Source organism: Vigna radiata, chromosome 7 (genome assembly GCF_000741045.1).
Source record: "Vigna radiata var. radiata cultivar VC1973A chromosome 7, Vradiata_ver6, whole genome shotgun sequence".
In the NCBI taxonomy this organism is placed as follows: Eukaryota; Viridiplantae; Streptophyta; class Magnoliopsida; order Fabales; family Fabaceae; genus Vigna; species Vigna radiata.
Window position 1 is genome coordinate 49,843,659 of NC_028357.1, and position 15,608 is coordinate 49,859,266.

Below are 15,608 nucleotides of genomic sequence, written 5' to 3' on the forward strand. Positions count from 1 at the left end.
TCAATTGATTTTTTGTCACGGGAGAGTAAAAGATATTGTAAATGTTCAAAAGGCCTGACAGATATGCGAGAGTATGAAGCAACTTTGATTTATTTAAAATTTTTGAGTTATACATTTTAGAAATAATGTAAATAGACTGAATTTATTTCAAAAGTTTGTAGTTAGATTATATTTTTGTTAAAATTATGGCTTTGATTAAATTTTGAAATGTTTAAATATTGTTTTCCATGTTAAGAGAATTTTGAAACATTTTACTCTAAATATGATTCATGACACCCTAAACTGGAGTATTACAATTTTGTGAGTAACTTATCATTTCAATTATTATTTGCTAAAGTTGTTAGCGTAAATCGTTGATAAATTACAATTTTTATTATCGACAAATGCTTTTGTCAATAACTTATCATTATAATTATCAACGATTTTATTTTGTTGATAAATTTGTTTAAATTTGGATTACAAAATTTTAACCAATTTGTTAAAGTTTTTTTAATACTAAAGAAAGATGAATGAAAAGAAAAATAAAACAAAAGAAGAAGAGAAAGAAAAAAAAAACAGGTGAAGGAGACATAAGAGGTCAAGGTAATGTTATAATGGCTTAGTGGGGATACGACAGAGGTGAGAATTAACGCGGAGACATATTTGTGATAAAGGACACACTAATGACTAGAAGGCATGTGGAAGACATGAATGAACGTAAGTAACTAAATAGTGACACAAAAGATCTCGGTGATGGTAGTTGTTGGAATTTGAGAAGGAGATGGAGGAAGAGAAAAAAGAAAAAGAAATACAACTAATAGGAGGATGAGGAGGGGTTGGATTTGATGGTGACGGCACAATGATGACGAATAAGAAAGGAGGAAGAGATGAATAAATAAAAGAAAGAAAATAGGAGAAAGAAAGAGACAATTTTTATACTTTAACGATGAATATTACTAATAGTTTAAATCTTTCAGTAATTATCAACGAATATTTAGATACTCACGAACAAATTCACATTCATAACTAATGAATTTTTCTATCAATCAATAAAATTTACTATAGACGACTTTACTAATTAATTTTTAACTACTAGTGATAAACATGATTTATAAACAAATATTTGTTATTATCAACAAATGACATTATTAATAATATGTGATTTTCTCAATATGTCAACATTTATTTTATAATGATTTGAGAACTAAAAAGTGCTAAATTATATGTTCTGAACGTAGTACATACAAACGTTATACAGTAACTCTCAACTTCAATCTTGGGAACAAACATTCCATCTTCTATATTCCTTTTATTTTTTCGTATTATTTATATTTTTTCTTTTGTCGTTACAAAGATTTCAACATCTCTTTAGTATTAAGTACATGGGTCAAGAATCTTGAGCTATGTAAATCTTAAAATAAATATCAAGGGATTGTCGTAATTTAATTTTATAAGTATATTTTACTAATTAATTTTAAATTCTTATTTATATATAATTTGATGTTTATTAAAAAAATAGAAATTGAGAAAATAAATTATAAATATTTTAAAATTTATTATTAAAAAATGACAAATATATTAAAAAATGTGCTTGGAGCGTAGAAGTAAAGTAAACCAGGAATATAGTTGCGGCACGTGTGTTGTATTTCTATTCAGAAATTGCGTGGTGGTACTGAGCTCTCTCTTAATCATATCTCACACTTTCACATATTTGGTTAGTGTAATTGAGATGCATTGAAGTTATTGACATGGATAGGTAGCTAGCATAGCAGGCAAGCCAAAAACAATCTTCTCTGACCGACATTCAACAGGTATTAAGAAAACAACCTCAAACTATTTGCATTTCTGAATTTCATTTTTCTGTTGGCTTTCTCATGTAAGTGTACTTGTTGAATCATTTCTTCATTGTTGAGGTTCCTTCTATACCTTGTCATGTCGAGCACGAAATCAAATGCAAATTCTTTTGCTTTTCCGATTAATTCTTTTGATTGCTTTCAGCCTTTCTCAGCTTTATATCAACACTTCTGTTCTGCCCTGCCCTTTGTCAAAGTCTTCACTTTTGTTTCACAATTTTACCTACTTTAGTTAAATGTCTTTTTAACCCTTTTTTTGGGGTCTGTGTCTGTTCACAGCCAGAACCCATATGTCAATCAGTTTATTTGTCACAGCCCTTGTCAAGTAAAAAAGAGAATCCTCTTTTTTAATTATTGATAGAAGCATCTATATAGTCTTCCCCAAAGTTTTAAACTGCAGTTAAGATTTTGGTGTAGGGGGAAATTGAGAACAATACCAGTCAATATAGCCAAAATCGACGTTGCAGATACTGAAAACCCTTGACATTTTTTCTAATGTACAACACTTGGGTGGTAAACCGTTTTCTAAAAACCTTGGTCTTTTTGAAATTGAGTTGAAAGTTGAAACAAGTAATTCATGCTTCTATATGAATGTGATAGACTACTGAAATTTGGTTTCTATGTTTTCCATTCAATCAGGAAAAAGGGCTGTGGAGACTGAGTGCTACCCTTTGTTTTCCCTCTGGGTGGTGTTCCCTTTTTATAAGGAATTTAAGCCTATTAGTTTTATTCCCTTGGCAGTTAACATCAGAGAGTGGCAACCCTTGTTCCTGTTCCATCCATGTCAACCTCGATAGATTCGTCCCTTACAGAAACACAAATAACTGCAGAAGATCAAGTTCCAAAGATTGAACTGCTAACATGGACCGATGATGAGTATGATGGTGTTATTGTGGAAATGGACAAGCCTATGGATTCTGCAACCTTTTTGTCTATCCTCAGGGCTTCAATTTCACACTGGAAACAGCTGGTAGTCTCTCATATGGGTTCTTCATAGTTAAGAGTATCTTTCTGCTGATTTTATTCATTGATTGGATGCATACTGGGACATCTGCAAACCAGGCACAGAGGTTTTTCCATTTTAAAAATTGCATGTATATATAGGCATTATATGTACTCCAGTTTTCTGCAAAGGGAAGCAAAACAAGCATTACAATTTAGTTATAGGTGATTGCACCACTGGCACTAAAATTGAGTTTCTTCTTTTTCATTAACTGTCTTTGACCATGCATCGCTTTCTTTTGAGTATTCTCTTTTATTTTGGTAATACCCGAGTTTACCCAAAAATATCATTACTTTTGCTGACCCCCAATACAACAATGGAGTTATCTGCATAAACAACCTTCATTTCAATCTGCGCCGGCCTTAATTGACTTTATCCATAAGCAACGAAGTTTTCATAGAGTCAATGTTGTTTGAAATTAACTTCAATGTTCATAAAACTAAATGTATTTGTCATAGGGTGCAACTTAATTGACTTACAAACTCACAATAGGGACGATTCACAATATGAAAAATATTGGTCAGTATTTGGTATACAGTTTATCTTGACTACTTCTACTGGGAATCTAGAATCTTTCACCATCTTTACTTATTTGAGTTATTGACTCGACGCTTTCTTGTAGGGCAAGAAGGGTGTTTGGATAAAATTGCCTATTTATCTGGCCAGTCTAGTTGAAGCTCTAGTTCAGGTGACTCTTTTTCTCACTTCGCTAATGACGGTTACACTTCTGAGGTTTGGTTAATGGTTGATGAAAAAATGAATTCAACATTATGCACTAACTTTTTTGTATTAATGTGGCACATTTTCTGTGCAGGAAGGATTTTGGTATCACCATGCAGAACGAAAATATTTAATGCTTGTATATTGGATTCCTGCCTCTGCAGATACTATTCCATCAAATGCCACACACCGCGTGGGTGTCGGATCATTTGTCGTAAATGAAAAACGAGAGGTATTTTCCATGATCACAAAGTGGTGCAACCACATGATCAGGATGTTGGATGTTAATGATTCATTTCCTTACTTTTCGTGATCTTAGGTCCTAGTGGTTCAAGAAAAGACTGGACATTTTCAAGGAAGTGGAGTTTGGAAATTCCCTACTGGCGTTGTTGATCAGGTAAATGTGTTGAATATCTTGACATTCTAGTGTAGGATGTTACGTTTTTGTATATATTCTACTCATTCAACTTATGCAGGGAGAAGATATTTGTGCAGCAGCAGTGAGAGAGGTCAAGGAAGAAACAGGAGTTAGTAATCTCTGTTACCTTAGTCATGAAATTGGATATATGATTGACTGTAAAATTATCATTCTGATATAAACCTAATGATTTTAAATTATTTCAATTTTCAGGTTGATGCTGAATTTCTGGAAGTATTGGCATTCAGGTAGCATGTTTACATACAGATATTTCATTCTTTACATTTTAAAAGGAAGTTCCAATGGTTGAATATGGAGACTTAAGGAAATAGGGATTAATGAAAAGAAAATAAACACCAACACATACTGTCCCAAATACTAAACAATAAAAGAACTGTTCACAAACTACGACTTCTACTTGGCCTTTAATTTGGTCAGGTTACTTGTCAATGTTGCTATATGCAGTAATAGAGATACCATGGTTTATGGGCTAGAATCTGTTGGGGAAACTTATTATTGTTGACTCTACAATTTAGATAACTGGAGTTCCTTTGTTCTTTCATCTGAATATTTGATAAACAGACAAAGCCACATGTCATTCTTTGAGAAGTCAGATCTTTTCTTTGTGTGCTTGCTGCGCCCTCTTTCTTCTGACATTCAAATACAGGAGCTGGAGATAGTGGCTGCAAAGGTACGAATGTTCTCTGTTTTCTGTGTAAAATGTTCGATGTTTTGGATCATAATACCATAATTTCTGTCATTCCTTTCCTTACCGCACATATAGAGCTTCCTTTTTGGGAGATCATTTTACTTTAACCCGTTCAATTTGGCAATAAATTGAATTTCTTTCATAAAGAACTTGAGTAAATGTAAATTCATTACAACCAAAGACACATTGAATATTGACTTTTATTCTTTGATGCAGTGGATGCCATTTGATGAGTACGCAGCCCAGCCAATCATGGAAAAGTATGAGCTTATGAAGTACATCAATAATATATACTTAGCAAAGGTTGATGGGCAATATTCTGGATTTACTCCTGTATCTACTGCGCCAAACTTCTCTAAGAAAAGTGTCTATCTTTATTTAAATGCCGGTGGCCTGAAGAAGAGCAATTCTTTGTAAGCATCGACAAAGATTTACACAATTACAATGGATTCAATCTCAACAACTCATTATTATTTGATTTATTGTGTGAACAACAATTCAGATCTACATTAGGCAATTATGTTTACATTAGTTGAATAAGATTGTAATAGTAAAAGAATGAGCCAGAAACAAGTTTATTTAAGCCTGACTCAGTAAGTCTTTTAATTCGAAAAACAATTGCTGTGATAATGAAATTCAAGATGGTTTAAGAAAACTTGAATACTGATTAATGCCTAGTTTGATAAAATCTCCTTGAGTTATTTTGGATTGTTGACAGTGATATAAGATGCATCATGTAATGCATCCTTCCATTTGGCAAAGCAGAAAGAAAACAGTATCCGAAACATATTGAACTACAGATGGACCGTATACTGAAGAATTTGAAAATATCTTCTATCCTCTTTCATTCTGGAACCATTCATTCCCTTGACAAAAGGCCTGTAAATACTGCACTACAGACAACACGAAACTACCAGATTATAGATATCTTTCCGTTGAAGAGCTTATAAATGCTCCAAGTACATAAAATATGTGTCTGAAATATTTATGCTACCATATAAAATGTAATTTGCTTTTGTCAATAACTTTTGATGACAAGAAACTGTATTCTAATATAAATTTCTTACAACTGATATTTTACTTTTATTTTTCTCTATTGTATTACTCCTTCTATTTCCTGATTATTTATTCACTCTCGATTTCTTTCTTAATTGTAAAAGATGTTGTATAACATTCAAGAGAAAATGTAAAAGAAGTGTCTGGGAATAAATTTGTCCATTCATTACCATGTATAATAAGGGTTTAAGCGGTCTTCGTCTCACTTGTTGTTCAGTTCATCATTACCAGTTAAAGATTGACATATTTAAAACATTCATGTCTGTTCAAAGTATATCAAAGTCCTTCCAGTTTTGTTTTTTTTTTTACGTATAGGCTCAACCATAACTACAATACTCCATATCTAAAAAAAGGCTTTCAAAAGTATGAAAAATAAATTTTAAACAAAATTATAGGAAAAAGATCTCATTCTTAAGTTTGTTTAAGGCTTCCCAAACCTTTGAGGCCTGTCACAGAAAAGCTGCTAGAAAACTTTTGGAAATATTTGCAGCAATGATCAGTTAGAACTCACAGGCCAAAGGAGGCAGCTTCAAAGTAGCTTAAATATTTGACCCATTTTCTTTATTTGGACCTCAAATGCAAACCACTTAGAAATTGGAATGTATACATAGTATATTGCAATTGAAACAAGCCTAACAATTCCTACTCTTAGTTCCTGTCCCTGTAGCAAACTAAGATGAAAAGGAATATAAAGATCCTAAATCCCTATAAGCATACATAATTACCTATATTCACAATAACAGCAGAAATTCAAGCAACAAACTTTAGCAGAGATCCACACACGTATCCTTTTTTATGTGACCATGATGAATATGATCACAGTGGATTTGCATAAAAGCCAGTAGCAGCATGGTGCTTCCCAATCATAGCAGTTTTTTCTCCTTCCATCTCCCTGTACTTGTGCAGATAAGCTTTGAGGGGCTCTGCATAATCTTCAAAGCCAAGTGAGGCCATGGCCCACAGAAGATCATCACCGTTGATGGTCTTTCTTTTCTCTTTCTGACACTTATCAGAAGCCTCTCCTGTTACAAAACTGATGAACTCAGACACACACTCTTGCATGGTTTCTTTTGATTCTTTGGAAATCTTAGCGTTGCCCGGCAACACCTTCTTCATGATCCTGCCCACGTTGGCTATGGGAAGAAGCCTGTCTTGCTCTCTGCAAATTGAAGATTCATTCTTTCCTCCTCCTGACTCGTTATCAGATTCAGCCATCATACCATCACTGTGCAAGGACTCACCCACCAAACACAACCTCATTACACACACATATATACGTGTTATTTCTCTTTCTATGAGTATTTAACATAATTATATATTATTTAAGATGGTTTCAACTAGAAGAATCTTGCAATTTGTGCATTTATATCCATGCTAGTTATGATAAAATATCAACACTAATACTCAGCAGGGGCTCCAAAAGTGGTAGGGTATATGTACTATTCTGAATAGTGAGGTAGATAAATTGGTTAGTTTAAAGAGAAAGTTAGGTGTTTAGAAGGGAGAAAAGTTAATAAGGTTGTTGGATTATCTTAATGGAGACATATAAAATGTCATTAATTTTTTTTGGAAAAAAAATTCTTTAACAACTTTTTTTTTTATAATTGTTTTTATGTCCATTTCAAATATTTTTTTAAATATAAATTTAAATAGATCAATAAAATAATCACACATATTTTATTATAAAAAAAATTGTAAAACTATTATTATTTTTAATGAGTGGATAAGAAGATTGAGTAAACAAGGAAGCTTACTTAAAATGTTTATATTATTTCTGCTTTTATTTTGTTGACCATTATTCCTGTGCCATGTGAACGGTTATTGGCCGTTGATCTACGAAATAGCTTCTGCACGTGTAAGTTTAACAACCCTTTGCAGCTTTGGGTCATAATAATAATAATAATAATAAAATAAATTTTAACAAAACTAAACAAGACCCTATTGCCATTTTATATTTAGTTTGCGTGACTATTTAATAAAAAGATTCACTAAATCAATTTATTATTATCAAGACCTATAGAAATAATGGTTAATTTTTTTCTTGACATATTAAAAGAAAATGAATCTTTCTCTGCACACCAAAACTTACAAATAATTAAGTATAAAAAATTATTATTAATTAAATAATATATGGAAAAACATATAATGATAAATGTTGTGTAAGTATCATTATCATATAATATATAATTAGTTTATTTTAATAAATATATATTTATGTATTCTTTAAATAGAGACAAGATCATAAAGAATACGGTGAATGTTCACAGTACAAATTATATGATTCATTTAAAACATTTGGGTAACAGAGAGAATTATACTTTAAGCTGTGTTAAAAATTATTTCTACATTTGCTTTATTTATTACAGTATATCCATTTATCTAATTTCTTTTTTAAATCTAACAAGTACAAATATAGTCATTTTTTTCTTTTGAATAATCTTTTAGTTTTTATTTTCGTCGATTTTGTTAATGTGATTTTTTTATTTATTTTTAACGTAGTTTATATTTATATTTCAATGAAGTATGTTTAATTTAATCATTTTTTATCACATCATTTAACTTGTTAAGAAATTATAAATAATGTCTTGTGTTTTTTAATTTTTTTCTTAATTTAAAAATAAGTTGTTTCTTTTTGGTCAATATTAATTATATTACCTCATAATGTTAATATTATATGTCAAATCAATATTAGTTTAATGTGTCAATTCAATTTTATTTTCCTTAATTTTGTTCAATTTAGTTTTAATTTATATTATTTTTGTTCGAATTTTTTTCTATCTAAATTGATGAAATTTAATTTTTATATCCACACTTTTATTAAATATTTTATTCATTATTTTTAAACTAATTATAACTATGTTATTGAAATATAATTATTATATTTAAGTTTGATTTTTCCTACATGTAAAAAATGGAGTTAGAGTTGATTTAAAAATAATGAAAAATTTTTCTTCTAGTTTTAAAAATAATAAAGATTTTTATTTTTAATTTTAAAAGTAATAAAGAATTTTCTTTCTGATTTAAAAAATAATGAAGAGATTTTTTTCTAATTTTAAAAATAATGAAGATTTTTTTTTTCTAATTTTAAAAATAATGAAGATTTTTTCTTCTGTTTTTAAAAATAATAAATAATTTTCATTCTAATTTTAAAATAATAAAAAGAATTTCCTTTCAATTTTAAAACATTGAATGATTTTTCATTTAATTTTAAAAATAAAAATAAAATTCTTCTAAAATTTAAGTTTGAAATTTAGTTGAACAAGATTAACTATATTTGAGTCTAAATTGAATAAAATTAACTAAATTGAGACTCAATTAAATACAAAGTATGAACAGGTGTAATTGACATTATTAACTTGATATATGACATTAACACTAACTTTAACTTGATATGTGGTACTAATATTATCACATGACTTAATGTTAACTTGTGAACAGTTTTTTTAAATTAAAAAAAAAAGAAAGTTTATAAACTAACATGAAATTCAAACCATTCATCTTTGGTTAACTGTTTATACAACATTATGAATAAGACCAAATTAAACATAATTTATTTAGAAAAATACTACATTAAAAAAATGAGTTTCAGAATAAAAGAGTATTTAAGCCTTTATATTTTACTTAAAACAATGTGTAGATATGTTTTTTTTTTATTGTTTCATACCAAAGGAAAAATAGATATGTATTATTTAAAGTCTTGTTCATTTAAGTGGATTTGGAGGAGAGTAATTAAGAGGATTTGGAGTTATTTTTTTTTTTTGTTTATTTGAATAGATTTGGAGCTAAGCGAAATAGATTTAAAAGTAAAATTTGTGAGAATTAGTGTAAGATTTAATTTATGTGAAAGATTAAAAAAATTTACTTTCAAATTCACTCTCACCTAACTCTAAATGTATTCAAATAAACAATAAAAAAAATTTATCATCAAATACTCTCAGTTACTTCTCCTCAAATCCACTCAAATGGATAATGCTCTTAAACTTTTGAATAACCATGTGTATATATTTTTTTTATAAAAACCAATTTTATTTATAAATATTATATTATGTATTTTTATCCACTTTAAAATTAAGTTTTTATTTAAATTTACATTTGAAAGAAGTTAAAATATTTTTATTTAAAATATAAATAAAAAATATTCACGATATTTATAAATACACACGAAATATTTTTTTTAACAATACTAAACAGGTAAGAAAATAAATAAAGGGACAAGTAGTTGTAAAACGACAGATAGCTTATAACTACTACTCGTTGCCGCTCCAACCATTAGTACTTAATATATGCACGTGTTATATTTAATAATACAACACGTAATATTATTGAGCTTGTAAAATATGTATATTGAATTCTTTATTGACTGTAATATTAATTAATTATTTAATAAATAATATTTTTTAATGATCAATTGCATTCACTGTATTTTGTAATAACTAATTTCTATTTAATAACAATTTTTAATATATATATATATATATATATATATATATATATATATATATATATATATACAGGGTTTGTTAATGCGTGTATGTCAGTTTTTTAGTTGGTACATTTTAATAATGTGTACCGGATTATAGTAAACAAAAATACTCTCATATTATGGATTTCAAGTTTTAAAGTCATGGATATTTAAATAATTTTCATTCTTAAAACTAAAAAAAAAAAAAAGAAACCCCCAAACTCTTATTCACCTTTCTCATTCCTCTTCATCCTTTCCCTTTCATTTATCTCATACCAACTTTTTTCTCTAACATCCTATGGTAGATACAACTGAAAAAAAAATTAGAAATATTCGTCGTTAAACAATTTACCTTTGTAAAGAGTTGAGTCATTGACATATTCGCCTTCAGGAAAGGTTCATGCAAGATTTCTTCAATTTCATCATCTTCCCTAACCTCTATAATTTCATCATCTGCAGATGTTGAATCGTCATCTCTTAAAAAACCTTCAGGCCAATTACCAATTCCTTCTAATTCATTATGTTTGTGAAAATTAAATAAAATTAGATAAGACAAAAATTATAAAATGAATACTCGTTATAAAATCATTTTTTTTGTAAGAAATTATTTAATAGCGAGTGTTTCTGATTTTTTCCAAGCGAATTACCAATTCTTTCATATGTCATTATTTTTGTGAAAATTAGATAAAATTAGATAAGACAAAAATTATAAAATGAAAACTCATTATAAAATCATTTTTTTTGTAAGAAATTGCTTAACAGCCAATGTTTCTAATTTTTTTTAATTAGGGCTACAGTAGAGATGACAGATAAAAGGTTAGTGTGAGAGAGATGAAACAGAAAAGATTGAGATGAATGAGAGAGGTGAGTAAGAGTTTGATTTTTTTTTTAGTTTTGATAATGCAAATTATTTAAATATCCTTAACTTTAAATCTTAGAATCCATAATATATGAGGGTACTTTTGTCTACTATATATATTATTTTGAATGTGAATTTGTTTTATGAATTTAACGTCTTTAGTACTAATGAAAATTAATATTAATTAAGTTAGACTATATTATTAATATGATTTAAAAATTTTCACAAATATATTGATTCGTCTTAATTTTATATATAAAAAAAATTCAAACTTGTTAAAATGTTCAACAAGCTGACCAACTAACACACCTCTAATCCGCTTCTAATAAAATTAGACTAAAATGTTTAACCCATTTTCAGTTTTAGTTTTGGAAATACATGTTTCATACATTGAATATTTAATAGCAATATCCAAGTATTATTTTAATAACCTTATGCTTCAAATATTTTTTAAGAATTTTTTATCGATAGATTATTGCATTTAAAGTAGCTATAGCCACACACCATAATTGTTGACCTGCAATGTATGTAGTTGAAACAGGCTTGAAAAAAAGACATGGTCAAAGTTATGCCACCAACATTATCATGCTTAAAAGTTTCTCCACTTTATTCCTCCATGTTATTCAAATCCATTTCGATTTCCATCGTGAATTTTGGTATTAACTCGGTAGGATGACTACTAATATTTTATTTTATATTTATCTTTATACTAATTAAATTATAAATATATTCATTTTGCTAGGTAATTTTAAAAAATTGATGATTTTTTATTTGATCTTTAGTTTCGTAATTTATTTTTAAGGTACATATATTTTATATTTTTGTTATTATTTTCAATAATTATTTGATATTTTATTTAATTATTATTTTATACTCTTATTTTATATGTATATGATTATAATATGTTGTTAAAAATGGAATGAGATAATTAAAGTTGTAAGCGTATTGGCATCCGTAGTTGAGTCTTAAACTAATTTGATTAACGGAAGAAATAATTAAATTAAGAATATATATATATATATATATATATATATATATATATATATATATATATATATATATATACGTAGCAGTAGACGATAATATATAGTAGGCCACCAACCTCATACCTTAACTTCCAACTTCTTTCTTCTCTTATTCGCATTCCTTAATTTCCAACCTAATTTTTCCATATTTATACCATTAATGTTAATCCCTTTAACATCAAGCATTCAAAAAAACTCTTTATTATGCTCATATGTTTCAAAGCAAATATTAAGTATTACAGTATTTACTGCATCACCATTTATCTCTCTATTTCTTTTCAACTGATAAATTTGGTTTCACTGATTGTCAAAACCTCACATTAAGACGTAATATTTGATTAATTAATTAATTAATGGGATAGGTTAACTAAACATCAAAGTCAAACCTACAGGGGCATTTTGGAAATTTTGAGAGGGCAATGGAATCACCCAGAGGCTTATATATAAATGCAAATGAAGTAGCTAGCACCTGATAATTTGTTGTCTCTAGAGAGGGTTCAACGTATATATATATCTTTCTTAAAGTAGCCAAAGTTGATAAAGAGATCAACAGAAAGATGATGAACTACTCATGCGGTTGCCACACCCTTGTCATGCTACTTTTGATCATCGTGGTCGCCGGAGAGGACAACCCTTTGTTGGAGTTATTATCAAATAGAGATGAAGTGGTGCACATTGCTGGCTATGGAGAGGAGAAGCTATCCACAGTCCTCATCACAGGTTCTGTTACTTGCCAGCCACAACACCAACCTCATGCATGGCCGCTACAAGGTACATGGTTTTCTAAACTTATATATTATATAAGTATGTTGCATGCAAATATAGTTTAGATACAGGTTTCTGATTTTCCACATATCACTTCATTAAATGGCATGTTAATAGCTGATTATCATCTTGCCTGTTCCAAGTTTATATATCAAACTCAGACAAATAAGTGCGTGTTTGGGGGAGTGGTGTGTTTTGTGTGGAGGAGCAGGTTGGAAGTAAAGCAATATAGAAGCAGATGTTTCTGATATTTAACAATGAGTTAATGGTTTTGGTATATCCATTATCAATGTTTTTCTATGACTCAATGGTTTTGGTAGAGAGAAGAATCGATTATAACGTTTTCCAAAACACTATGAGAGTAATTTTGTCTGAAAACAAATGGCAATATTGCACGACTGAGGATCTGCAGTTGGTGTTGCATTGTTTGGTGGCAAGCAAAGGCTTGTTTGGTAAAATTTCTGCTTCGGAAAGCAACACAAGTTTTGATTATAATTCACTAAATCTCTTTGGTCATTATTGATCAGCTGTCTGTGTTTGATTGTAACATAAATGAAAAAACAAAATCAATTGATGGCAGACATAAAATACAATGACAAGGAGTCCCAACCTTTTTCTGTCAAATATTAGATGAAGGAAAATTGTTTTTCACCCCACCAATGGTAAAGCAAGGGAAAAATATAAACAAACACTAATCTTTATCATACATATGATGATTTAATTTATGATTTGATGCAGGAGCTTGGGTTGGTTTGAAGTGTCACAGCCATGGGAGAAAATGGAAGGGGAAAGGGTCAGTGGTAGCTAGAGGTGTAACTGATGAATTTGGAGAGTTCATAGTAGATCTTCCTTCTCAGCTTCATGCTGTTCCTAACTTGGAAAAGGTATGTTCAGTAAAAATTCATCGGATTCCAAAGAGGTCATTTTGTCGAGCAGTTGGTGTGAAGAAACAGAAGGAATTGAGTCTCTCTTCCTTCGGCAATGGCATCCGCACTTACAATGCTGGAAACATAAGGATCCAGCATGCCACTTAATTTCGAACATCAATCTTCAACCATGCCTCGTTACGCTGGCGCTTACAGTCACAGTATTGGGTTGCATGCGTTGCTTTTAAATGTCTGTGCATAACTTTTGTAAAACGTGTTGTTTCTGAAAGACCACTGTTTGGTGATGTGGTTGAGAAGTTCTTGGAATTGTTATATACTTCATACTATTTTTCAAACCAGTTATTCCCACTTGCAATATCCACCAAGGGGATCTTGAAAATTTGTGTCTGCTCTACCAACAATTACCTTAATTTAGCTCAACTAACATTCACTTTGCAACATATTGTTCTAGAGACCTGGATCTTCTTAAAACTTATTTTTTACTTTTTTTTTATAAAAGTATAAAAATTTATTTTTTTAAATTATCTTTATCTTATAATACATGTTAAACGAAATTAAATATATATTACTCTCTCATTCCTCCACATATCCTGTTCATCATATAACACATGTAATGACTCCAAAAATTTACAACAATATTTATTCTTTGAATTTGACTACTCTCAAATAAGCACTCACTTAATAGATTAATAAATACATAGTTTCTAAATATAAAAATTCTATTTGTGGCAAACACTAGTGGAAAAACGTTATTTAACATTGGTTATTTTGAACTTTTAACGTTAGATCACGAACCGACGTCTATTCGAGTGACGTTAAATGAAACGTCGGACCTTATAGGTCAGACGTCTATATAGACATCGGACTATATAGGTCAGACGTCTATATAGATGTTGAACTCTATAATCAGACGTCTAAAATATCCTCGTATTCGAGTTTACAACTTTATATTTTAGTTGAAGAGAATGGATTGTATGTTCTTATTTTGTATTGGACGATTTTGATAATGTAGTGGAGGGAATTGGAGGAGTGCAAAACAAAAGAAATCGCCGTCCAAGAACGCTACCTAAGGACATGAGCAAAACTACATAAAAACTCAATGAAAACGCATTTTAATCGATTCAAATGAAAATCAATTCATCAAAGAGTAATGTAATCGGAGTAAAATTAATTTTAAACGGTGCAAAAGTGAGAAAACGAACCTGAAAAACGTAACCTGTGCAGAGAAAACGCGAGAAAGATGATGAACAATGAGTGCGCTTAACTACTACTTCGCATTCGTAGTGTTTTAATGCAGACATTTAGATGTCGGTTCCCCTTACAACAGACGTCTAAAGTGCTTTAGAAGTCGGAGTGACGGGATCAGATGTCTAAATGGAATCAAAAAGTGACTTTTTAAATTTCTGGATTTAGGGTTTAGACGTTGGTTTCCCCAATAACAGACGTCTATAATATTTTAGACGTCGGGGCTCTCCCAACTAACGTCTATATGTCTGATAGGTAGGTGAATAGCCATTAATTTCCGCCATATAGACGTCAGGGCCCCTCCTAACTGACGTCTATATGACTGAAAGAAATGACTTTTCACCCACCTGTCAGACATATAGACGTCAATTAGGAGGGGCCCTGACGTCTAAAATATCATAAACGTTGGGACACCTTTTAACTGACGTCTATATGACCAACTTATTTACGAAAATACCATCGATCATCAATATATGTCGTGCTTACCCTTAACTGACGTCTAAGGGGTGACCTTAAATAGCGTTTTGCACTAGTGAAAAATATCCTCTAAATGAGTCAAATTGTTATAACAAAAAAATAATGTAAAAAAATAAAATAAGAAATATGAATATATATATATATATATAT

At 29.6% G+C, this 15,608-nt stretch overlaps 3 protein-coding genes across 5 annotated transcripts; 2 read left to right on the forward strand and 1 right to left on the reverse strand.

The window, feature by feature from the left end:
• The first annotated feature begins 1,629 nt into the window (after window positions 1–1,629).
• Window positions 1,630–5,317, forward strand: LOC106765696 (nudix hydrolase 2). Of its 3 annotated transcripts, none has more exons than XM_014650397.2 (9): window positions 1,630–1,790; window positions 2,472–2,802; window positions 3,458–3,523; window positions 3,650–3,787; window positions 3,875–3,952; window positions 4,032–4,082; window positions 4,187–4,221; window positions 4,556–4,664; window positions 4,899–5,317. In XM_014650397.2, exons 2-9 carry the CDS (start codon window positions 2,614–2,616, stop codon window positions 5,097–5,099), a joined length of 867 nt encoding a protein of 288 aa, XP_014505883.1. In that variant the 5' UTR covers window positions 1,630–1,790; window positions 2,472–2,613; the 3' UTR covers window positions 5,100–5,317. The 3 variants fall into 3 exon arrangements, with proteins under 3 accessions (XP_014505883.1, XP_014505884.1, XP_022639851.1); XM_014650398.2 differs by having other exon boundaries at window positions 2,574–2,802; XM_022784130.1 differs by lacking the exon at window positions 1,630–1,790 and adding an exon at window positions 1,879–2,345.
• A 919-nt stretch (window positions 5,318–6,236) lies between these two features.
• LOC106767330 (nuclear transcription factor Y subunit B-3) lies at window positions 6,237–7,016 on the reverse strand. Its single transcript, XM_014652192.2, has one exon. The coding sequence runs from the start codon at window positions 6,996–6,998 to the stop codon at window positions 6,555–6,557; it is 444 nt and encodes a 147-aa protein (XP_014507678.1). The 5' UTR covers window positions 6,999–7,016; the 3' UTR covers window positions 6,237–6,554.
• Window positions 7,017–12,549: 5,533 nt separating this feature from the next.
• Window positions 12,550–14,196, forward strand: LOC106767742. Its single transcript, XM_014652690.2, has 2 exons — window positions 12,550–12,855; window positions 13,588–14,196. The coding sequence occupies exons 1-2, from the start codon at window positions 12,642–12,644 to the stop codon at window positions 13,881–13,883; spliced, it is 510 nt and encodes a 169-aa protein (XP_014508176.1). The 5' UTR covers window positions 12,550–12,641; the 3' UTR covers window positions 13,884–14,196.
• The last annotated feature ends 1,412 nt before the right edge of the window (window positions 14,197–15,608 follow it).

Coding starts and splice junctions, on each gene's coding strand:
- LOC106765696 (XM_014650397.2), top strand. CDS start 2,614: ATGTCAACCTCGATAGATTCGTCCCTTACAGAAACACAAATAACTGCA. Junction 3,953..4,031: donor CTACTGGCGTTGTTGATCAG/GTAAATGTGTTG, acceptor CAACTTATGCAG/GGAGAAGATATTTGTGCAGC. Junction 4,222..4,555: donor CTGGAAGTATTGGCATTCAG/GTAGCATGTTTA, acceptor TTTGATAAACAG/ACAAAGCCACATGTCATTCT.
- LOC106767742 (XM_014652690.2), top strand. CDS start 12,642: ATGATGAACTACTCATGCGGTTGCCACACCCTTGTCATGCTACTTTTG. Junction 12,856..13,587: donor TCATGCATGGCCGCTACAAG/GTACATGGTTTT, acceptor GATTTGATGCAG/GAGCTTGGGTTGGTTTGAAG.
- LOC106767330 (XM_014652192.2), bottom strand. CDS start 6,998: ATGAGGTTGTGTTTGGTGGGTGAGTCCTTGCACAGTGATGGTATGATG.